This window comes from Haliotis rubra, unplaced genomic scaffold (genome assembly GCF_003918875.1).
Source record: "Haliotis rubra isolate DU_JTF1 unplaced genomic scaffold, ASM391887v1 Scf444, whole genome shotgun sequence".
Classification (NCBI taxonomy): Eukaryota; Metazoa; Mollusca; class Gastropoda; order Lepetellida; family Haliotidae; genus Haliotis; species Haliotis rubra.
Window position 1 is genome coordinate 182548 of NW_025767129.1, and position 25776 is coordinate 208323.

A 25776-nucleotide genomic window follows, 5' to 3' on the forward strand; every position below is an offset into this window, starting at 1 on the left:
ATAACTATTTTCTTCTGTAAACTATCTTCATTCCTGAAACTAGACGTTACGACAAACTCTCCACCCCAAGTTCTTCCAACTCCGAACCCTCACCCACCAACCCTCCAACCCTCCTCCTAAATATCAAATCCACCAGCCCCCAAACCATCCACCCCACAATCCATCCACCCAGCAGTCCATTTAAACATAAAATCCCTTAACCCCAAAAGCCCTCATCCCAGCGACCCACAAACCACACACCTCACAAAACCGTCCACCCCAACACCCTTGTACACAGCGATCCCAACACTACAATCCGTCCAATCCAGAAACGTTCTGTCTATGGGCCCTCCTCTCCAGTCACATCCACGCCTTACAGGGGTCATATCAAAACAGATCTCTTTATCTCATTGTATCTGTACTGAGGTCACATCTTCCTGTACCCCCTGTTACTATAAATACAACGCTGATGGGAAGATATGCAGTATTCTCTGTGCACGTTACCAGCTGCAAGGGGGCGAACACATGTAGATACACCGCGGTTCGCGACACCTTGCGTCGAGTCGTCAGTCTGTCAATCATTTCAAATCTCCGCCCACAGTTCCTTATAAGGCACCATTTTCAGGGAATTACTACCAAATAATACTAATGTGTACAATGATATCAGCTCACATCGACAAGCACCCCAAACAGATAGAATTGTTTTTGTAATTACCGATCAATGCAGACACGGCGATATTTACCGGCGTAAGAGATATGGAGAGGCAAGACGTCGCCAGACTTGGAAATGGATTTCCTACTTCAGATAACCGCTACCTCCAGTGCGTTAACGGCATTGCACCCAGACACACGTGCAACTGCAGACACCACGTGAATATATGTGTTGTTGTTTGTGTGTTGTTGACATTGACGACTCTGTCCGCGTGTTTGTACACAGTCGTGTGTTCACGCCAGGTCACCGAACAGGTGATTCTGCTACACAAGTTGCAGACACTGACCCACAATGGTGACAGTGAATATTACCACGATTCTGACGAGATTGTCCAGATGTACCCTGGTCAGGTAAGTGGACGTGAAGTGCATGCCATGTTTAAAAGTGGGTCACACTCGGTGTGTGACACATATTTGTGGTGTAACAGTAAAGGTAGATAACTCGTGGTGGCATATTGTCATGGTTGCGGGGCGCCCCAGTCTGTGAATCGTTTATCGTCGGACCAAGCACGGCAGCACATATAGAATTAGCATACAACCACAGTGTACAAGGATGGTCACCTACGCTTGCTGGAACATTTGAGTTACTTTTGGGGATATAGATATACACGTCACATGGAACTGACTATAAAGCAATTTCCCAATCTCATATACACAGACTTGTCAGTGTCACTTACCATTTGACCTGATGCACGTGCACCTTCACAGCTATTTCTTGCCACTCGAACTGATGCACGTGCCCTCTCAGAACTTATTCACTTTCACTTGATGCACGTGTTCCTTCAGGATTAATTCACTTTCACCTGATGCACGTCTCAGGACTAATTCCTACATCTTCACTTTAAGCACGTTCCCTCTTAGAACTAATACTAATATTTTCACATGATGCACGTACCCTCTCAGGACTAATTCCTACACCTTCACTTTAAGCACGTACCCTCTCAGAACTAATTCCTACACTTTCACATGATGCACGTGCCCTCTCAGAACTAATTCGTGCACTTTCACATGATGCACGTGCCCTCTCAGAACTAATTCCTACACTTTCACTTTAAGCACGTTCCCTCTCAGAACTAATTCCTACTTTCACTTTAAGCACGTTCCCTCTCAGAACTAATTCCTATATTTTCACATGATGCACGTACCCTCTCAGGACTAATTCCTACACCTTCACATGATGCACGTGCCCTCTCAGAACTAATTCGTGCACTTTCACATGATGCACGTGCCCTCTCAGAACTAATTCCTATACTTTCACTTTAAGAACGTGCCCTCTCAGAACTAATTCCTACACTTTCACTTCTTTAAGCACGTTCCTCTCAGAACTAATTCCTACATTTTCACTTTAAGCACGTTCCCTCTCAGAACTAACACCTTTGTTTTCACATGATGCACGTGCCCTCTCAGAACTAATTCCTACACTTTCACATGATGCACGTTCCCTCTCAGGACTAATTCCTACACTTTCACATGGTGCACGTGCCCTCTCAGAACTAATTCGTGCACTTTCACATGATGCACGTTCCCTCTCAGAACTAATTCCTACACTTTCACTTTAAGAACGTGCCCTCTCAGAACTAATTCGTGCACTTTCACCTGATGCACGTGTCCTCTCAGAACTAATTCCCTTTCGTCCGCATCACGTGTCCCTTCAGAACTAAATCACTTTCATCCGATACACGTACCCTCTCAGGACTAATTTCTACACTTTCACTTTAAGCACGTACCCTCTCAGAACTAATTCCTACACTTTCACTTTAAGCACGTTCCCTCTCAGAACTAATTCCTACATTCACTTTAAGCACGTTCCCTCTCAGAACTAATTCCTATATTTTCACATGATGCACGTACCCTCTCAGGACTAATTCCTACACCTTCACCTGATGCACGTGCCCTCTCAGAACTAATTCGTGCACTTTCACATGATGCACGTGCCCTCTCAGACATAATTCCTATACTTTCACTTTAAGAACGTGCCCTCTCAGAACTAATTCCTACACTTTCACTTTAAGCACGTTCCCTCTCAGAACTAATTCCTACACTTTCACTTTAAGCACGTTCCCTCTCAGAACTAACACCTTTGTTTTCACATGATGCACGTACCCTCTCAGAACTAATTCCTACACTTTCACATGATGCACGTTCCCTCTCAGGACTAATTCCTACACTTTCACATGATGCACGTGCCCTCTCAGAACTAATTCGTGCACTTTCACCTGATGCACGTGTCCTCTCAGAACTAATTCCCTTTCGTCCGCATCACGTGTCCCTTCAGAACTAAATCACTTTCATCCGATACACGTACCCTCTCAGGACTAATTTCTACACTTTCACTTTAAGCACGTACCCTCTCAGAACTAATTCCTACACTTTCACTTTAAGCACGTACCCTCTCAGAACTAATTCCTACACTTTCACTTTAAGCACGTTCCCTCTCAGGACTAATTCCTACACCTTCACATGATGCACGTGCCCTCTCAGAACTAATTCGTGCACTTTCACATGATGCACGTGCCCTCTCAGAACTAATTCCTATACTTTCACTTTAAGAACGTGCCCTCTCAGAACTAATTCCTACACTTTCACTTTAAGCACGTTCCCTCTCAGAACTAATTCCTACACTTTCACTTTAAGCACGTTCCCTCTCAGAACTAACACCTATGTTTTCACATGATGCACGTACCCTCTCAGAACTAATTCCTACACTTTCACATGATGCACGTTCCCTCTCAGGACTAATTCCTACACTTTCACATGATGCACGTGCCCTCTCAGAACTAATTCGTGCACTTTCATATGATGCACGTGCCCTCTAAGAACTAATTCCTACACTTTCACTTTAAGAACGTGCCCTCTCAGAACTAATTCCTACACTTTCACATGATGCACGTGTCCTCTCAGAACTAATTCCCTTTCGTCCGCATCACGTGTCCCTTCAGAACTAAATCACTTTCATCCGATACACGTACCCTCTCAGGACTAATTCCTACACTTTCACTTTAAGCACGTACCCTCTCAGAACTAATTCCTACACTTTCACTTTAAGCACGTTCCCTCTCAGAACTAATTCCTACACCTTCACTTTAAGCACGTTCCCTCTCAGAACTAATTCCTACACTTTCACATGATACACGTTCCCTCTCAGGACTAATTCCTACACTTTCACATGATGCACGTGCCCTCTCAGAACTAATTCGTGCACTTTCACATGATGCACGTGCCCTCTCAGAACTAATTCCTATACTTTCACTTTAAGAACGTGCCCTCTCAGAACTAATTCCTGCACTTTCACCTGATGCACGTGTCCTCTCTGAACTAATTCCCTTTCGTCCGCATCACGTGTCCCTTCAGAATTAAATCACTTTCATCCGATACACGTGCCATCTGAGGACAAATTTACTTTCACCTGATGCACGTGTCCTCTCAGAAATATCTCATGCACCTTCACCTTCTGTGTTCAGCATCCCAGACAATGTGCGGTATCCGGTATCCTGGTCAACATAGTTACTACCGCAGCCCATCATCAATACCTGTATATGTTTACAGTAACCGGTTACTTAGAGTAGTAGACACTGGATGCCTGTATATCTTCTCCAGAGGTCAAGCGAGGAGGGGCGGTTTGTGGGTAAGCTCCCTTACCCTGGGCCTCCTAGGGTGCGCCGTGAGATTCACCCAGCCACCAAGAAACCTAAAAAGAAGAGAAGGAAAAATCAGAATGGGCGAAATGGAAAGAAAGGATCCAAGAAGGGAGGCGGCAAATGTAAGTTGAGTGGCGATCAAAGTTTCATGAAGGGGTAGATTGCAATGTTTTCCACAGGAGATGTAAATGTAAACTTCGTGCAAATTTAACTACATCTGACAGTTTCACTGGCCGATTAGCAAAGCTTTATTGTTAGAGAACCTACTGGAACCAGTGTTTGTATACTTTCAGTTTGTAAGAGACTAGCCAAGTGTCAGCCACCGCCGTCCCCATCAGTGACAGGTGTGTATCTGTGTGTTGACGCACGGGCTGTGCTGTATATAGAACTAGGCTGTCACAGGGATCTGACGTCTTTATCTCCAAAATGTTCATGGGCCTGGTGAATTTGTCTTCAGCAACCCATCCTTATCGTAAAAGACAACTAACGGGATCCAGTGGTTGAGGCACAATATCGTCACTCACTGGATTGTCTGGTGCAGACTAGATTGATTACAAACCGCCGTCATATAGCTGGAATATTGTTAGGTGCGGCGTTAAACAAAAAACAAACAACTATTGAAAAATGTATATTATAAAATACAGTACACGACCACAGAAACATACATACACTCGCATGTACACCCACGCGAACACACACACACACACACACACACACACGCACGCACACACTTACCCACTGTCGCTCTAGTGTCACATGTGTATCTACCTATAAGTAAAAGCGAATGTTAATATCGTAGTCAATGTATCACACAGTATACATCGTCCATCACAGATTCTCTGAATCTACTACAACAGATATGGAACAGTCTTGATCTACTTGACACATTGTTAAACATTCGACAGACATTATGGTAGTATTCATTCACTATTTACACCATTTCTCTTTTCAGCTCCAACTCAAACCAAGGTAAGCTCATGTCCGTCACTCTGTAGGACACTTCTCAGCTCCAACTCCAACCAAGGTAAGCTCATGTCCATCACTCTGTAGGACACTTCTCAGCTCCAACTCCAACAAAGGTAAGCTCATGTCCGTCAGTCTGTAGGACACTTCTCAGCTCCAACTCCACCAAAGGTAAGCTCATGTCCGTCACTCTGTAGGACACTTCTCAGCTTCAACTCTACCAAAGGTAAGCTCATGTCCGTCACTCTGTAGGACACTTCTCAGCTCCAACTCCAACAAAGGTAAGCGCATGTCCGTCACTCTGTAGGACACTTCTCAGCTCCAACTCCAACAAAGGTAAGCTCATGTCCGTTAGTCTGTAGGACACTTCTCAGCTCCAACTCCACCAAAGGTAAGCTCATGTCCGTCACTCTGTAGGACACTTCTCAGCTCCAACTCCAACCAAGGTAAGCTCATGTCCGTCAGTCCGTAGGACACTTCTCAGCTCAAATTCCAACAAAGGTAAGCTCATGTCCGTCACTCTGTAGGACACTTCTCAGCTCCAACTCCACCAAAGGTAAGCTCATGTCCGTCACTCTGTAGGACACTTCTCAGCTCCAACTCCACCAAAGGTAAGCTCATATCCGTCAGTCTATAGGACACTTCTCAGCTCCAACTCCAACAAAGGTAAGCTCATGTCCGTCACTCTGTAGGACACTTCTCAGCTCCAACTCCAACCAAGGTAAGCTCATGTCCGTCAGTCTGTAGGACACTTCTCAGCTCCAACTCCAACCAAGGTAAGCTCATGTCCGTCACTCTGTAGGACACTTCTCAGCTCCAACTCCAACAAAGGTAAGCTCATGTCCGTCAGTCTGTAGGACACTTCTCAGCTCCAACTCCAACAAAGGTAAGCTCATGTCCGTCACTCTGTAGGACACTTCTCAGCTCCAGCTCCAACAAAGGTAAACGCATGTCCGTTAGTCTGTAGGACACTTCTCAGCTCCAACTCCACCAAAGGTAAGCTCATGTCCGTCAGTCTGTAGGACACTTCTCAGCTCCAACTCCAACCAAGGTAAGCTCATGTCCGTCAGTCTGTAGGACACTTCTCAGCTCCAACTCCAACAAAGGTAAGCTCATGTCCGTCAGTCTGTAGGACACTTCTCAGCTCCAACTCCACCAAAGGTAAGCTCATGTCCGTCAGTTATAGGACATTTCTCAGCTCCAACTCCAACCAAGGTAAGCTCATGTCCGTCACTCTGTAGGACACTTCTCAGCTCCAACTCCACCAAAGGTAAGCTCATGTCCGTCACTCTGTAGGACACTTCTCAGCTCCAACTCCAGCCAAGGTAAGCTCATGTCCGTCACTCTGTAGGACACTTCTCAGCTCCAACTCCAACAAAGGTAAACTCATGTCCGTTAGTCTGTAGGACACTTCTCAGCTCCAACTCCAACCAAGGTAAGCTCATGTCCGTTAGTCTATAGGACACTTCTCAGCTCCAACTCCACCAAAGGTAAACCCCTGTCCCTTCAGTCTGTAGGACACTTCTCAGCTCCAACTCCACCAAAGGCAAGCTCATGTCCGTCACTCTGTAGGACACTTCTCAGCTCCAACTCCAACCAAGGAAAGCTCATGTCCGTTAGTCTATAGGACACTTCTCAGCTCCAACTCCACCAAAGGTAAGCTCATGTCCGTCACTCTGTAGGACACTTCTCAGCTCCAACTCCACCAAAGGTAAGCTCATGTCTGTCAGTCTGTATGACACTTCTCAGCTCCAACTCCAACAAAGGTAAACTCATGTCCGTTAGTCTGTAGGACACTTCTCAGCTCCAACTCCACCAAAGGTAAACCCCTGTCCCGTGAGTCTGTAGGACACTTCTCAGCTCCAACTCCATCAAAGGTAAGCTCATGTCCGTCAGTCTGTAGGACACTTCTCAGCTCCAACTCCACCAAAGGTGAGCTCATGTCCGTTAGTCTATAGGACACTTCTCAGCTCCAACTCCACCAAAGGTAAGCTCATGTCCGTCACTCTGTAGGACACTTCTCAGCTCCAACTCCACCAAAGGTAAGCTCATGTCCGTCACTCTGTAGGACACTTCTCAGCTCCAACTCCACCAAAGGTAAGCTCATGTCCGTCACTCTGTAGGACACTTCTCAGCTCCAACTCCACCAAAGGTAAGCTCATATCCGTCAGTCTATAGGACACTTCTCAGCTCCAACTCCAACAAAGGTAAGCTCATGTCCGTCACTCTGTAGGACACTTTCAGCTCAACTCCAACCAAGGTAAGCTCATGTCCGTCAGTCTGTAGGACACTTCTCAGCTCCAACTCCAACCAAGGTAAGCTCATGTCCGTCACTCTGTAGGACACTTCTCAGCTCCAACTCCAACAAAGGTAAGCTCATGTCCGTCAGTCTGTAGGACACTTCTCAGCTCCAACTCCAACAAAGGTAAGCTCATGTCCGTCACTCTCTGTAGGACACTTCTCAGCTCCAGCTCCAACAAAGGTAAACGCATGTCCGTTAGTCTGTAGGACACTTCTCAGCTCCAACTCCACCAAAGGTAAGCTCATGTCCGTCAGTCTGTAGGACACTTCTCAGCTCCAACTCCAACCAAGGTAAGCTCATGTCCGTCAGTCTGTAGGACACTTCTCAGCTCCAACTCCAACAAAGGTAAGCTCATGTCCGTCAGTCTGTAGGACACTTCTCAGCTCCAACTCCACCAAAGGTAAGCTCATGTCCGTCAGTTATAGGACATTTCTCAGCTCCAACTCCAACCAAGGTAAGCTCATGTCCGTCACTCTGTAGGACACTTCTCAGCTCCAACTCCACCAAAGGTAAGCTCATGTCCGTCACTCTGTAGGACACTTCTCAGCTCCAACTCCAGCCAAGGTAAGCTCATGTCCGTCACTCTGTAGGACACTTCTCAGCTCCAACTCCAACAAAGGTAAACTCATGTCCGTTAGTCTGTAGGACACTTCTCAGCTCCAACTCCAACCAAGGTAAGCTCATGTCCGTTAGTCTATAGGACACTTCTCAGCTCCAACTCCACCAAAGGTAAACCCCTGTCCCTTCAGTCTGTAGGACACTTCTCAGCTCCAACTCCACCAAAGGCAAGCTCATGTCCGTCACTCTGTAGGACACTTCTCAGCTCCAACTCCAACCAAGGAAAGCTCATGTCCGTTAGTCTATAGGACACTTCTCAGCTCCAACTCCACCAAAGGTAAGCTCATGTCCGTCACTCTGTAGGACACTTCTCAGCTCCAACTCCACCCAAAGGTAAGCTCATGTCTGTCAGTCTGTATGACACTTCTCAGCTCCAACTCCAACAAAGGTAAGCTCATGTCCGTTAGTCTGTAGGACACTTCTCAGCTCCAACTCCACCAAAGGTAAACCCCTGTCCCGTGAGTCTGTAGGACACTTCTCAGCTCCAACTCCATCAAAGGTAAGCTCATGTCCGTCAGTCTGTAGGACACTTCTCAGCTCCAACTCCACCAAAGGTGAGCTCATGTCCGTTAGTCTATAGGACACTTCTCAGCTCCAACTCCACCAAAGGTAAGCTCATGTCCGTCACTCTGTAGGACACTTCTCAGCTCCAACTCCACCAAAGGTAAGCTCATGTCCGTCACTCTGTAGGACACTTCTCAGCTCCAACTCCACCAAAGGTAAGCTCATGTCCGTCACTCTGTAGAACACTTCTCAGCTCCAACTCCACCAAAGGTAAGCTCATGTCCGTTACTCTGTAGGACACTTCTCAGCTCCAACTCCACCAAAGGTAAGCTCATGTCCGTCAGTCTGTAGGACACTTCTCAGCTCCAACTCCAACCAATGTAAACTCATGTCCGTTAGTCTGTAGGACACTTCTCAGCTCCAACTCCACCAAAGGTAAACCCCTGTCCCGTGAGTCTGTAGGACACTTCTCAGCTCCAACTCCAACCAAGGTAAGCTCATGTCCGTCAGTTATAAGACACTTCTCAGCTCCAACTCCAACCAAGGTAAGCTTATGTCCGTCAGTCTGTAGGACACTTCTCAGCTCCAACTCCAACCAAGGTAAGCTCATGTCCGTCACTCTGTAGGACACTTCTCAGCTCCAACTCCAACAAAGGTAAACGCATGTCCGTTAGTCTGTAGGACACTTCTCAGCTTCAACTCCACCAAAGGTAAGCTCATGTCCGTCACTCTGTAGGACACTTCTCAGCTCCAACTCCAACCAAGGTAAGCTCATGTCCGTCACTCTGTAGGACACTTCTCAGCTCCAACTCCACCAAAGGTAAGCTCATGTCCGTCAGTCTGTAGGACACTTCTCAGCTCCAACTCCAACCAAGGTAAACTCATGTCCGTTAGTCTGTAGGACACTTCTCAGCTCCAACTCCACCAAAGGTAAACCCCTGTCCCGTGAGTCTGTAGGACACTTCTCAGCTCCAACTCCAACCAAGGTAAGCTCATGTCCGTCAGTTATAAGACACTTCTCAGCTCCAACTCCAACCAAGGTAAGCTTATGTCCGTCAGTCTGTAGGACACTTCTCAGCTCCAACTCCAACCAAGGTAAGCTCATGTCCGTCACTCTGTAGGACACTTCTCAGCTCCAACTCCAACAAAGGTAAACGCATGTCCGTTAGTCTGTAGGACACTTCTCAGCTTCAACTCCACCAAAGGTAAGCTCATGTCCGTCACTCTGTAGGACACTTCTCAGCTCCAACTCCAACAAAGGTAAACGCATGTCCGTTAGTCTGTAGGACACTTCTCAGCTCCAACTCCAACCAAGGTAAGCTCATGTCCGTTAGTCTATAGGACACTTCTCAGCTCCAACTCCACCAAAGGTAAGCTCATGTCCGTCACTCTGTAGGACACTTCTCAGCTCCAACTCCACCAAAGGTAAACTCATGTCCGTCACTCTGTAGGACACTTCTCAGCTCCAACTCCAACCAAGGTAAACTCATGTCCGTTAGTCTGTTGGACACTTCTCAGCTCCAACTCCACCAAAGGTGAGCTTATGTCCGTTGGTCTATAGGACACTTCTCAGCTCCAACTCCACCAAAGGTAAGCTCATGTCCGTCACTCTGTAGGACACTTCTCAGCTCCAACTCCACCAAAGGTAAGCTCATATCCGTCAGTCTATAGGACACTTCTCAGCTCCAACTCCACCAAAGGTAAGCTCATGTCCGTCACTCTGTAGGACACTTCTCAGCTCCAACTCCACCAAAGGTAAGCTCATGTCCGTCACTCTGTAGGACACTTCTCAGCTCCAACTCCACCAAAGGTAAGCTCATGTCCGTCAGTCTGTAGGACACTTCTCAGCTCCATCTCCAACCAAGGTAAGCTCATGTCCGTCAGTCTATAGGACACTCTCAGCTCCTACTCCACACAGGTAAGCCCACGTCCCGTCAGGCCGTATGACACTTTCCTCCTCCACCGTGTGGATCAGCTGGACACTTCAGGTACAGGAAAGGATATACAAAGTGGATTGTGACACACAAAGAAAATCACTAACATGTTCATGACTTTACTGAAAACAGTCGCCGAATCACGGCCAACTAAAGGTCCAATATCGCAGTTGTGTCCGTATCAGAGATCCCTCTGTCGTGTGTGTGGCCATGCTGGAGTAGCCATGGTCATGGTAGCTCATGGTTGCGGCATGGTATCTCATTTGGTAGCGGTATCAAATCGTATCTACTCCAGTGGTAGTACAAGCACGCACACACACACACACATGCACATGCACAAAGAGACAATAATCATTAACTCTTGCAATTGTCATGGATTCCGGAACCGTTATTCAGTTGTAACGCTAGAACCGAACTACAGAAAGTCAGGCTAAGTCGACTGATTGTCATCGTACAACCATGTTGTCGGGCTAAGTCGACTGATTGTCATCGTACAACCATGTTGTCGGGCTAAGTCGACTGATTGTTATCATACAACCATGTTGTCGGGCTAAGTCGACTGACTGTCATCGTACAACCATGTTGTCGGGCTAAGTCGACTGATTGTCATCGTACAACCATGTTGTCGGGCTAAGTCGACTGATTGTTATCATACAACCATGTTGTCGGGCTAAGTCGACTGACTGTCATCCTACAACCATGTTGTTGGGCTAAGTCGAGTGATTGTCATCGTACAACCATGTTGTTGGGCTAAGTCGAGTGATTGTCATCGTACAACCATGTTGTTGGCCTAAGTCGAGTGATTGTCATCGTACAACCATGTCGACTGTTCCCCACACCACCAGCCACTGAGTTGCTGGTCAACAACTATCTGCGATGTGGCTGTAGTGTAAATATCACTCTCACGTGTGACTCGTCAGGTAACAAATGAACGTTTTCTCGTTGCAGACTCATTCCCCGAGAGCGTCACATTTCACTGTGGACGGATCCTTCGTGTCTGGTAGGTCCCTGTGTCGCTAGTTGATCCGTCATGTGTCTGTTATGTGTTCTGTGTCATCTCGCAAGCTAAACCGAGCACACCTAATACCAGTGTTACTTGGAAACTCTCAACGTGCTGCTTACATTAATGTTTAGACTGTACTGCGGTTGGCGGCGTAGTAGTCAAGACGTACACTCGTCAGGCTGTAGATCTGGGTTCGATTCTCACAGTGGTTCCGTGTGTACCCCGCGCTGACGCAGCGGTACGATCACCACACATTAAGTATAACCCCGCTCACTGCATTGTTGATACTGAAGTGAAAGTTTATTGTGTATGTATTTGACCTGTCGACAGCGACAACAGTTTACAGCCAATATCCTCTCTTTGCTAACCGTCAGTGAAACACACGGGTGTAGACGCTTTGCCTGACACTTGCATGAGGTAGCCTAGTGGTTCAAGTGTTCGCCTGTCACGCCAGAATCCTGGTTTCACTTAGCTCACGAAGGTTATCATTTTGCAGCGTCCTTAACCTTTCTATAACTGAACTCCACTGGTAATTACTGTTTCTTGTGCTCAGGTCAGACCATCGGGTCTCTACATCCGGCACCCTGGATCAATGCGCATGTCACAGAGGCGGCCATTTCACGTGACAGTAGTTTGTTTGTAGTGGAGAGTGGCGTGTACCTCGTCTACACAAGTGTAAGTACCCGATTTCCTAATTTGTTTGTAGTTCAACGCCAAACTCAGCAATAATCCAGCAATACGACAAATACATGGACCTATACAGACAGGACAACATTAGACAGACAGGGCGTTTTAAGATGTGCCACAAGTACCTTGATAATACATGCTTAGGAAGAAGCCTTCAGAAGAAGGATGTCAGTATATTATTTATAACATACCCTGTGAGATGTGAAAGTCGACCTCCAGATAATAAAATGTCTATGATATTAAAATAAACTTGCATCTAGATGTTAATTTAGAAAACCAATAATCAAATCATTTAATCTGAACGTTGAGCTATTCAGTTGTTGTACAAAATAATGTACTGTGGGTATTTATGAAATAGTGTTTCAATAGTGTTTTCATTGTGACGCACAAGGTGTGATTTCTTTGGTAAGTCAGTATACATATTTTTGTAAAGTACATGGACTGTGTTCCTGAAGAACCATCGGGGACTTTTATAGAGTGCTGGAAAATTCTGCAAGAATTATGAATCGATTATGAATTACGAATGTGAGCTGTTGTTGCCGCGTGGTCCAACGTGGTACTCCCTAGCAGGGAGCCGCGGGTCATGGATCCAATCCATAGGTCGCCCTGATAGAGTGATGCAGGTGAAACCCCTAGTGCCAGAAAACTATCTCATCTGACCATCTAGAAAACCTGGTTGAAACATACATGCCTGAAAACATTTTAACGGTTATAGAACCAAATAACGAGTTTCAATCAATGTTGTAATTCAGTCACCCAGATACATTTCACCGATATTTTCCCTTCACGCCCAAAGAAATCTGCTTGGCCCGATGATCATTATCTGTCGTTCACATTTCATATTTAATGAGGTTAAAAGAGGTTGTAACATGCAAAATTGATGTTTATTTTGAATGAAATAATATATATGTTCCTAAATGAGAGAAGTTTACTGTCACACTGCCAGCGCAGTAACGTACATCTCGGTATGTGGACAGTGTTGTCTGGTTCTGAGCATCTGTCTCGCGGCTTGGTGTGTGATAATGGATGCCACCACCTGACTGTGGGACTGGTATGACGACCCCTACACCGCGTTGTTCCTGCGTGAACATGCATATGTATATACTGTCATACGGGTCGGAGATAATATGCCAAATCAGCATCCAATACCAAGACAATGTACCGTGTGCTTCAAATACTGTAAATTAATTATGTTTATCAATGGGCATCGTCTGTGTAAAGTTCCAGTCTAATTCACTTCCACCCACTGCGCACGCTGATATGACTCCCGAGTTTTGAAACTGAACCCAAGACAGATTTAGTGATACACCGGTTGCCTTGAAAGGTTTAGGGTTAGGATCATATTTGTATCAAACAGATCTTAAACACGTAGACCCGTTAAGATCCGGGCTAGAATTGATCTTCAGTAACCCATGCTTGTCGTAAGAGGTGACTAACGGGATGGGGTGGTCAGGCTCGCTGACTTGGTTGGCAAATGACATCGTATCCCAATTGCGTAGATCGATGCTCATGCTGTTGATCACTGCATTATCTGGTCCAGACTCGATATTTACAGACCGTCGCCATATAGCTGGAATATTGCAGAATGCGGCGAAATGCTAAACACACTCACTCACTCTTAAACACGGAACAGTGTCTTTAATGACTGGTTGAATGGTGCTCCAATTCCATTTGCTTTAGTTTGAGGTGAACGATTCCTCAGAAAAATATTAACAATTTATACGTAAAAGAGACGACAATGCTAAACCGGCTTTTGTCATTGCCTCCGGATAGGTTTCCAGCTACAATATCGTCCCTGTGATGTTGGTATTGTAGTGGTGAAGTACGTGAGGCTGGGTTGACCTCTAGGACTGGGACACTTTGACTGGTGTAATATCCGTGTCCAATGTGACAGTCACAGTAACGGTGACCTGGTAAACTGACCTACTGAACCCTGCCCGGTAATGTACAGTTATTGATATCTGTGGCCAAGATAATGCTACCATTTTGTAAACATCTGTGTACATGGCAACGTCGGTGTATACCTGAACACCGATATGTATGTATGTATGTATGTATGTATGTATGTATGTATGTATGTATGTATGTATGTATGTATGTATGTATGTATGTATGTATGTATGTATGTATGTATGTATGTATGTATGTATGTATGTATGTATGTATGTATGTATGTATGTATGTATGTACGTATGTATGTATGTATGTATGTACAATGTATGTATGTATGTATGTATGCATGTATGTATGTGTGTGTGTGTATGTGTATGTTTGTATGTGTGTGTGTGTGTATGTATGTATGTATGTATGTATGTGTGTGTGTGTGCGTGTATGTATGTATGTATGTGTGCATGTGTGTGTGTATGTGTGTATGTCACGTGTGTGTATGTATGTATGCATGTATGTATGTATGTATGTATGTATGTATGTATGTATGTATGTATGTATGTATGTATGTATGTATGTATGTATGTATGTATGTATGTATGTATGTATGTATGTATGTATGTATGTATGTATGTATGTATGTATGTATGTATGTATGTATGTATGTATGTATGTATGTATGTATGTATGTATGTATGTATGTATGTATGTGTGTGTGTGTATGTGTATGTATGTATGTATGTATGTATGTATGTGTGTGTATGTATGTATGTGTGTGTGTGCGTGCGTACGTCTGTGTGTGTATGTGTGCATGCGTGCACGTGTATGTGTATGTCTGCACGTGCGTGTATGTATGTGTGCGTGTGTGAGTTTATTTATGTTGGTTGAATGGTATTTTAATGCCATAGCTGACAACCACAAAGCATATCTATTAAGGTAAATGCAGTGTTATTGAAGTGGTATAGGGGTTTCTGAAACTGTTACCTACCCCTCACCGAACAAACAGTGGAGCGACATGTGGTCATCTTATTATCTGTAAAGCGTGCTGTAGCCTCTACATAGTGCACGTGATGTGGTTAATAACTGCAACCCCCTGGTAAATATACCCACGGTGATGTCACTCTGTAATGTATGTGTTACAAGTAGGTGATAACACGCGTGTCTGTCACGTGATACGCTGCTGTCACCTGAACACACCTGGTCACGAGGCCCAGTTTGGTTTTATTAACCTCTTATTGCGTAATAACCTCGGAAACGCATCGGTGTACCAGGCAAATTCCCCCACCTAACCCCTGTTAATCACCCTTTGTTCAGCCGTATATTGCAGCTCTATGACGGCGGTTTGTGTACTCTTGGCCTGGTCAGTCCAGTTACTGAAATTATGAGCTTTGTAGTGCGGATGTAGATACCACAACATGTATCAGCCAGGGGCCCGTGTCACGAAGCGATCGTAGCGCTGTCGTAAGTCTATGTTAAAGTATGGGGGTTATGATCACCTTAGCGATACGATCGCTTTGTGAAACGGGGCCCTGGTCGCCCTTTACAACAAAGCTGAGTTGCTGAGGACTGGGTTGCTTTCGGGGGTCGGATTCACCATTTTACATGTTCCTTAGAATGGACTTGAGCTGAGAGAGAACTCAAAGAAGGTTATTGTCTGATGACTTGATGCGGTAGAAAAATAATGAAATCGCGGTGAAATACTATGATTGCACGAATACAACAAAAATTCGTTCAATGACACGAAGCCTGGGTCAAGAAAGCAAGTGTATATAAATGTAAACACGTCCATTTTGCATCACATTTGTCTGTAGTTAGAGGCTGAAATGCACGAGCACAACGTATCAATACATTCGGAACTTAGTAAACGTGATCAAATCAACGAGTGAGTGAGGGAGTGGGTTTAACACTGCTTTGTCCAATAGGTACAAGCCATTGGCATCACACCTGGAGATATTGAGGCGACATGACAGCACAGAGGTATCGGGGTGACGTCTTGCAGTCCACCCTGCTGTCTGTGCACACTGAATCTCTCTGTCCACGGAGGTATCGGGGCGACGTCTTGCAGTCCACCCTGCTGCCTGTGCACCCTGAATCTCTCTGTGCACAGAGGTATCGGGGTGACGTATTGCAGTCCACCCTGCTGTCTGTGCACCCTGAATCTCTGTGTCCACGGAGGTATCGGGTGACGTCTTGCAGTCCACTCTGCTGTCTGTGTGCCCTGAATCTCTGTGTCCACGGAGGTATCGGGGTGACGTAATGCAGTCCACCCTGCTGTCTGTGTTCCCCGAATCTCTCTGTCCACGTAGGTATCGGGTGACGTCTTGCCATACATCCTACTGTCTGTGCACCCTGAATCTCTGTGTACATGGCGGTATCGGGGCGACGTCTTGCAGTCCACCCTGCTGTCTGTGTGCCCTGAATCTCTCTGTCCACGTAGGTATCGGGTGACGTCTTGCCATCCATCCTACTGTCTGTGCACCCTGAATCTCTCTGTCCACGTAGGTATCGGGTGACGTCTTGCCATACATCCTACTGTCTGTGCACCCTGAATCTCTGTGTACATGGCGGTATCGAGGCGACGTCTTGCAGTCCACCCTGCTGCCTGTGGTCCCTGAATCTCTCTGTGCACAGAGGTATCGGGTGACGTCTTGCAGTCCACCCTGCTGCCTGTGCACCCTGAATCTCTCTGTCCACGGAGGTATCGGGTGACGTCTTGCAACCCACCCTGCTGCCTGTGCTCCCTGAATCTCTCTGTCCATGGAGGTATCGGTTGACGTCTTGCAACCCACCCTGCTGCCTGTGCTCCCTGAATCTCTCTGTCCATGGAGTTATCGGGTGACGTCTTGCAGTCCACCCTGCTGCCTGTGGTCCCTGAATCTCTCTGTCCATGGAGGTATCGGGTGACGTCTTGCAACCCACCCTGCTGCCTGTGGTCCCTGAATCTCTGTGTCCACGGAGGTATCGGGTGACGTCTTGCAACCGACCCTGCTGCCTGTGGTCCCTGAATCTCTGTGTCCACGGAGGTATCGAGGCGACGTCTTGCAGCCACCGTGCTGCCTGTGGTCCCTGAATCTCTGTGTCCACGGAGGTATCGGGTGACGTCTTGCAACCGACCCTGCTGTCTGTGTGCCCTGAATCTCTGTGTCCACGGAGGTATGGGTTGACGTCTTGCAACCCACCGTGCTGCCTGTGGTCCTTGAATCTCTGTGTCCATGGAGTTATCGGGTGACCTCTTGCAGTCCACCCTGCTGCCTGTGCCCCATGAATCTCTGTGTCCTCGGAGGTATCGGGTGACGTCTTGCTGGCAACCCTGCTCTCTGTGTGCCCTGAATCTCTCTGTCCTCGGAGGTATCGGGGTGACGTCTTGCAGTCCACCCTGCTGCCTGTGCACCCTGAATCTCTCTGTCCACGGAGGTATCGGGGTGACGTCTTGCAACATGCCCCTAATTATACCTATAACCATATCAGACCTGATAACACTCTGGGATAACATGGTGTTCAGGATTATATACCTATAACATCACAAGATGGCTGATACCACTATGGGATAACATGGAGATCAGGATTATATACCTATAACATCACGGGGTGGTGAATACCACTATGTGATAACATGGTGTTCAGGATTATATACCGAAACATCACGGGATGGCTGATACCACTATGGGATAACATGGATTTCAGGATTATATAACTATAACATTATGGGGTGGTGAATACCACTATGGGATAACATGGATTTCAGGATTATATAGCTATAACATCACGAGATGGCAGATACCACTATGGGATAACATGGTGTTCAGGATTATATAACTATAACATCACGGGATGGTTGATACCACTATGGGATAACATGGTGTTCAGGATTATATAACTATAACATCACGGGATGGTTGATACCACTATTGGATAACATGGTGTTCATGAATATATACCTATAACATCACGGGATGGCTGATACCACTATGTGATAACATGGTGTTCAGGATTATATACCTTAACATCACGTGATATTTGATACCACTATGGGATAACATGGTGTTCAGGATTATATACCTTTAACATCACGGGATGGCTGATACCACTATGGGATAACATGGGGTTCAGAATTATATACCTTTAACATCACGGGATGGCTGATACCACTATGTGATAACATGGTGTTCAGGATTATATACCTTTTACATCATGGGGTGATGAATACCACTATGGGATAACATGGTGTTCAGGATTATATAGCTATAACATCACGCGATGGTTGATACCACTATGGGATAACATGGTGTTCAGGATTATATACCTATAACATCACGGGATGGCTGATACCACTATGGGATAACATGGGGTTCAGGATTATATACATTTAACATCACGGGATGGCTGATACCACTATGTGATAACATGTTGTTCAGGATTATATACCTTTTACATCATGGGGTGGTGAATACCACTATGGGATAACATGGTGTTCAGGATTATATAGCTTTAACATCACGGGATGGTGAACACCACTATGGGATAACATGGTGTTCAGGATTTTATACCTATAACATCACGGGATGGTTGATACCACTATGGGATAACATGCTGTTCAGGATTATATACCTTTAACATCACGGGGTGGTTCTTACCACTATTGGATAACATGGTGTTCAGGATTATATACCTTAACATCACGTGATATTTGATACCACTAAGGGATAACATGGTGTTCAGGATTATATACCTTTAACATCACGGGATGGCTGATACCACTATGTGATAACATGGTGTTCAGGATTATATACCTTTTACATCATGGGGTGGTGAATACCACTATGGGATAACATGGTGTTCAGGATTATATACATTTAACATCACGGGATGGCTGATACCACTATGTGATAACATGGTGTTCAGGATTATATACCTTTTACATCATGGGGTGGTGAATACCACTATGAGATAACATGGTGTTCAGGATTATATAGCTATAACATCACGGGATGGTTGATACCACTATGGGATAACATGGTGTTCAGGATGATATAGCTATAACATCACGGGATGGCTGATACCACTATGGGATAACATGGGGTTCAGGATTATATACCTTTAACATCACGGGATGGCTGATACCACTATGTGATAACATGGTGTTCAGGATTATATACCTTTTACATCATGGGGTGGTGAATACCACTATGGGATAACATGGTGTTCAGGATTATATAGCTATAACATCACGGGGTGGTTGATACCACTATGGGATAACATGGTGTTCAGGATTATATAGCTATAACATCACGGGATGGTTGATACCACTATGGGATAACATGGTGTTCAGGATTATATAGCTATAACATCACGTGATATTTGATACCACTATGGAATAACATGGTTTTCAGGATTATATAGCTATAACATCACGTGATATTTGATACCACTATGGAATAACATGGTGTTCATGAATATATACCTATAACATCACGGGATGGCAGATACCACTATTGGATAACATGGTGTTCAGGATTATATACCTTAACATCACGTGATATTTGATACCACTATGGAATAACATGGTGTTCAGAATTATATTCCTATAACATCACGTGATATTTGATACCACTATGGAATGACATGGTGTTCATGAATATATACCTATAACATCACGGGATGGCTGATACCACTATTGGATAACATGGTGTTTAGGGTTATATACCTATAACATCACGGGATGGTTGATGCCACTATTGAATAACATGGTGTTCAGGATTATATACCTTAACATCACGGGATGGTTGATACCACTATGGGATAACATGATGTTCAGGATTATATACCTATAACATCACGGGATGGTGAACACCACTATGGGATAACATGGAGTTTAGGATTATATACCGAAAACACCACGGGATGGTTGATACCACTATGGGATAACATGGTGTTCAGGATTATATACACGGGATGGTTGATACCACTATGGGATAACATGGTGTTCAGGATTATATACCTTTTACATCACGGGACGGTGAATACCACTATTGGATAACATGGATTTCAGGATTATATTGCTATAACATCACGAGATGGCAGATACCACTATGGGATAACATGGTGTTCAGGATTATATAGCTATAACATCACGGGATGGCTGATACCACTATGGGATAACATGGTGTTCAGGATTATATACCTTTAACATCACGGGATGGCTGATACCACTATGTGATAACATGGTGTTCAGGATTATATACCTTTTACATCATTGGGTGGTGAATACCACTATGGGATAACACGGTGTTCAGGATTATATAGCTATAACATCACGGGATGGTTGATACCACTATGGGATAACATGGTGTTCAGGATTATATAGCTATAACATCACGTGATATTTGATACCACTATGGGATAACATGGTGTTCAGGATTATATACCTATAACATCACGTGATATTTGATACCACTATGGAATAACATGGTGTTCATGAATATATAGCTATAACATCACGGGATGGCTGATACCACTATTGGATAACATGGTGTTCAGGATTATATACCTATAACATCACGGGATGGCTGATGGATAACATGGTTGATACCACTATGGGATAACATGGTGTTCAGGATTATATACCTATAACATCACGTGATATTTGATACCACTATGGAATGACATGGTGTTCATGAATATATACCTATAACATCACGTGATATTTGATACCACTATTGAATAACATGGTGTTCAGGATTATATACCTTAACATCACGGGATGGTTGATACCACTATTGGATAACATGATGTTCAGGATTATATACCTATAACATCACGGGATGGTGAACACCACTATGGGATAACATGGTGTTCAGGATTTTATACCTATAACATCACGGGATGGTTGATACCACTATGGGATAACATGCTGTTCAGGATTATATACCTTTAACATCACGGGGTGGTTCTTACCACTATGGGATAACATGGAGTTTAGGATTATATACCGAAAACACCACGGGATGGCTGATACTACTATCGGATAACATGTTATTTAGGATTAGATATATAACATCATGGTATAGCTGTGTGAAGACTGTCATATTTTTTCGTGATGTGATTCGTGAGGATTCGAGATCAGTGCTAGACTGATCAAGCTTATCAGCTGATTTTGTTCACGGCTTGTCGCCGGTGTTGTTGTCACGTGATGGCGTTTCCGCGACCAACCCCTCAGCTGTCACTATACAGGACGTTCATGTCCATGTATGCATTAAAGTGTGCAGCTGCATAATAGGACGGGAGTCATTTCTAAGAAATGAAGAGTGATTCTCGAGGAATAGACTTCTCGAGGAAAAGACTTCCCGAGGAATAGCTCTGTTACTCTTGGCATTGATATCTGGGTCGGGAGGAAACAGCCACGCCCAAAATGTCAAACTTCGTACCCGTGCATCAACAGGCGAGTGTTAGTGAGTATAACGACTGCATTTCGCTCGGCCGTAAAGGTCAAGGCTTGTTCAGTAGAGGTCACTGTACACCGAAAACATCGACCTCCGAAATGTGAAACATACTGAATTTGTTATAAAAAACAACAATGTGTTTCGAAGAAACATTCAACAGGTGACACTTAAAGGATAAAGAATTGGAAACATTTGAGCACTGAATATGCTCAAGACAAGAATAACTACATTTAAACACCCCGTGGGTCTGTTGAGGCTCACAAGGTTAATAATCAGCTGGAATCAGACCTAAATTTCATTTCATGTAAACTCAGCTGTTCTGGTTATTCAAACAGTTCAGACAATTAAGATGTATTGGAGATATGGTAAATGACCTCCTCATCACCTGATTGATATACTTCTCTATAACTGAATAATTGTCGTTGAAATCGTGTTTAAATTTATCAAAAACATTCGTTTGAATATAAATGCATTACTATTGATAATATATGGAAAGATAAGGCAAATAAATTTGAATCAAGATTACTGGTAAGATATTACTGTTCTTGTTTTTTCAACTCGACGTAGATCATTGGCGATATATGGACAAATGACCAGTGTTATATGAAACTGATGGACAAATGGTCATTTACGTTGTCAAGAATTGTTAAGTTTACCGTGTTGATAGAGGCGGGGTGTGTAGGTAAACAACTCGCGTGTCGTGATGAAAGTCTAGCTTGTATTCCAATAAGATATCCTTCAGGTTACAGTTAGCACCTGGCGTGAACAGAATCTATTTACTGACACAACGACACTGGCGAACCGAAATGACACTACCTTACTGACTGTTATCCAGGTGTTGTTCAGTATGTAGCACAACACCGACACAACCACACAGACACAATCTTACTGACTGTTACCCAGGTGTTGCTCAATATGTAACACAACCACACCGACACAACCACACAGACACAATCTTACTGACTGTTGTCCAGGTGTTTAAGGCATAGCACAACCACACTGACACAACCACACAGACACAATCTTACTGACTGTTACCCAGGTGTTGCTCAATATGTATCACAACCACACCGACACAACCACACAGACACAATCTTACTGACTGTTGTCCAGGTGTTTAAGGCATAGCACAACCACACTGACACAACCACACAGACACAATCTTACTGACCGTTGTCCAGGTGTTGCTCAATATGTATCACAACCACATCGACACAACCACACAGACACAATCTTACTGACTGTTGTCCAGGTGTTTAAGGCATAGCACAACCACACTGACACAACCACACAGACACAATCTTACTGACTGTTACCCAGGTGTTGCTCAATATGTATCACAACCACACCGACACAACCACACAGACACAATCTTACTGACTGTTGTCCAGGTGTTTAAGGCATAGCACAAACACACTGACACAACCACACAGACACAATCTTACTGACTGTTACCCAGGTGTTGCTCAATATGTATCACAACCACACAGACACAACCACACAGACACAATCTTACTGACTGTTGTCCAGGTGTTTAAGGCATAGCACAACCACACCGACACAACCACACAGACACAATCTTACTGACTGTTATCTAAGTTTTATTCAAGGCATAGCTGAACCACCCCGACTCAATCTTACTGACTGTTATCTAAGTGTTTTTCAAGGCATCGCACAACCACACCGACACAACCACACCGACACAACCGCTCTGACACTCACTGACTGTTATCCAGGTGTTGTTCAACGACACGAAGTTCCGCGAGGGGTTGCTGGTCACCAGGAATGACGTGGAGCTGTTCAAGTGTTTCGATGGCGTTGACTACATCGACCACAGCAAGGAGAGGAAGCAGAACTTCAAGTTCAAGACATGCAGTGTATCAGGTTTGTCAGCTGGAAACAACTCCACGATAACTTAAGTGACATACTGTTGATAAATCGGAATAGTAGGGCAGTGGTTCTGTGGCTTTTAAACTGAAAAATAAATATCCGTCACTGATGTTTTCTGTTTGAGGAATGTGAGTCACACTATATGTAATGGTTTCATTGCTCTAAGCCATTTTGAAGACAACGAGGGGAAATTTGTGGACAAAATAACGCGCCAGTTCGTTTCTGTTTTGTTCAGGTATTGCCTATCTTTCCAAGGGAGACAACCTACGGTTAGTGAATCTCTACCCCAACACTAACATCGATGTCAGTAAAGGATCGACATTCATCGGCTTGGTGCAACTGATTCCCTCGACAGACCCGAACTAACTACCCGAGCCACTACCGAACCACTACCATGTGACTCGGGAGATAACTAACCATATCATTAGTTAAAACATCAGCATTTATGAGACGAATAGTTCTGAAAGTGTGTAAAACAATCAACATTACCGTGTCTGTGTAGTGACGACTGTTCGTGACCTGATGAGCTGAAGTGAGTGAGTATTCTCGTCTTGTCAGCTTCAGCTCGAACCAAACTCGGAAGTGACGGAGAATCCCATGCGCATGGACATGGTAAAATCTAGAAACAATGACCGCGGACTGGGACTAGAATCCACCATCACATAAGTGAACGTCGGCGTCCTCGACGTCTGACCTACTCGTGAGATGTAAACAGTTAAAGATGTACTCACAGTGTTCCGAGATAACAATGTATTGATGTATATTTGTAAGAAGTACTTCGGGGTAAGTGTGAGATACGAGCTGTTTGACTGAGATGACCTTTAACTGTGCAGTGAGTCAGAGTGGTGTCGTGTGTGTCTCTGTTTAAACTATTGTGGGTGTACATATACAGGAGGGCTTAGTTAGACGCTTATCAGGAAATAACGAAATGAGCCACGTGGACGTTTATACAGATACCAAACATGCGTCAGATCTGCATTTACTTTATTCCATGAGAAATACATCTCGAAATACCAGGTTGGTTTTGCGCATGTTGATTTAAATATTCTCAGGCTAGACAGAGACACTACACATCTTGTACACTTGTAACATGCGAGGAACCAACAGCATGAATACTGTTCTGTATACCGTAGTACACGTGGACAGGTACTGCTGGAGTCAAGTAACCTTCACACTCAATATTTTACTGAGGCAGCTAAACATACATTGCCACAAAAACACCGCCCATAGTAATGTGGTGAAACCTATATGGTATCATCATGGTTTACAGATTAACATGAAAATGCAGCAGAGAGGGTTCGGGTGATCCTGGCACAGTCAGGCTGGTAAGGCTCATCATCAGCTCAGGGTCCTTGCCCCCTCTACACGCAGCCCAGACAGCGAATGGGACTTCTCCCAGAAAACACTGCCAGTCGAACCCATCAAGAACTTTCCGGAGAATATGAAGACTCCCCAACACTGCAGCCTTCTGCATTACCCAGAGTGTCAGAAGGGCTGTGCTCCAGGTGGAGAACCCGGGCACTCTCCTGATCTGCGCCAAGAGATTAGGAGGTGCCAACCCAAGGGCACCGAGAACAATGGAGAGTCTGACGACAGTATACTTGGGATGCAAGCGAGACATTTCAAAGGCGAGGTCCGCATATTTAGCATGCTTTTCCTGACTCTTGCCAATCATATTGCTGTCAAAAGGGACAGAAAATTCAATGATATAAATGAATTCATTGGCTTTATCAAAGAGGACAAGATCAGGTTTGTTGGCAGGAATTCTGCTCAGACTATATGGGCCTATTCCACAAGCATCATTTTCCATGACGCCCTGGACATGTTCAGGGTCGTACCATGGATGGACCTCAGAGTCAAAGCCACAGGCATGGCGAAGACGATAGTAAAAGCAACGAGCCATGCCATCAAGGGCATCCACTGACAAGGTGTTGGACAGTCTCTGTAAATTTATTGCACAGTCAGCATTTCATGTCAATGTTTTCTTTAAGAATCACATTTTGGCGATTACGAGTGGGAAGTGACTGGTCCTGAGGAGCAAAAGGAAGCCCTCGGTTTCACATTTAAAACTATTATTATTATTATTATGCTAATATTTGTATAGCGCCAATATCCAGTTCAGCTGCTCAAAGGCGTTTTGTTTTTCCCCTCGATCATTGAATGTCAGTTTCAAACGGCACATCGTATTATCAATCTCAAGTCCCTGAGGATCATACAACTC

The 25776-nt window shown here is 44.7% G+C and overlaps 1 protein-coding gene and 2 long non-coding RNA genes across 6 annotated transcripts; 1 reads left to right on the forward strand and 2 right to left on the reverse strand.

Moving 5' to 3' along the window:
- The first annotated feature begins 658 nt into the window (after window positions 1–658).
- LOC124289601 lies at window positions 659–24571 on the forward strand. 4 transcript variants are annotated; one of them, XM_046726193.1, is made up of 8 exons: window positions 659–1041; window positions 4288–4450; window positions 4622–4672; window positions 5281–5297; window positions 11598–11649; window positions 12206–12327; window positions 23402–23549; window positions 23791–24571. In XM_046726193.1, exons 1-8 carry the CDS (start codon window positions 736–738, stop codon window positions 23919–23921), a joined length of 990 nt encoding a protein of 329 aa, XP_046582149.1. In that variant the 5' UTR covers window positions 659–735; the 3' UTR covers window positions 23922–24571. The 4 variants fall into 4 exon arrangements, with proteins under 4 accessions (XP_046582149.1, XP_046582151.1, XP_046582147.1 ...); XM_046726195.1 differs by lacking the exon at window positions 5281–5297 and adding an exon at window positions 5336–5352; XM_046726191.1 differs by lacking the exon at window positions 5281–5297 and adding an exon at window positions 5391–5407.
- On the reverse strand, window positions 22286–22838 carry LOC124289603. The gene is made up of 3 exons (XR_006901709.1): window positions 22732–22838; window positions 22593–22688; window positions 22286–22549 (listed from the first exon to the last, which is right to left on the reverse strand). It is a non-coding gene; the product is annotated as an uncharacterized LOC124289603 (long non-coding RNA).
- Window positions 22885–23392, reverse strand: LOC124289602. Its single transcript, XR_006901708.1, has 3 exons — window positions 23149–23392; window positions 23010–23105; window positions 22885–22966 (listed from the first exon to the last, which is right to left on the reverse strand). It is a non-coding gene; the product is annotated as an uncharacterized LOC124289602 (long non-coding RNA).
- Window positions 24572–25776: the final 1205 nt, after the last annotated feature.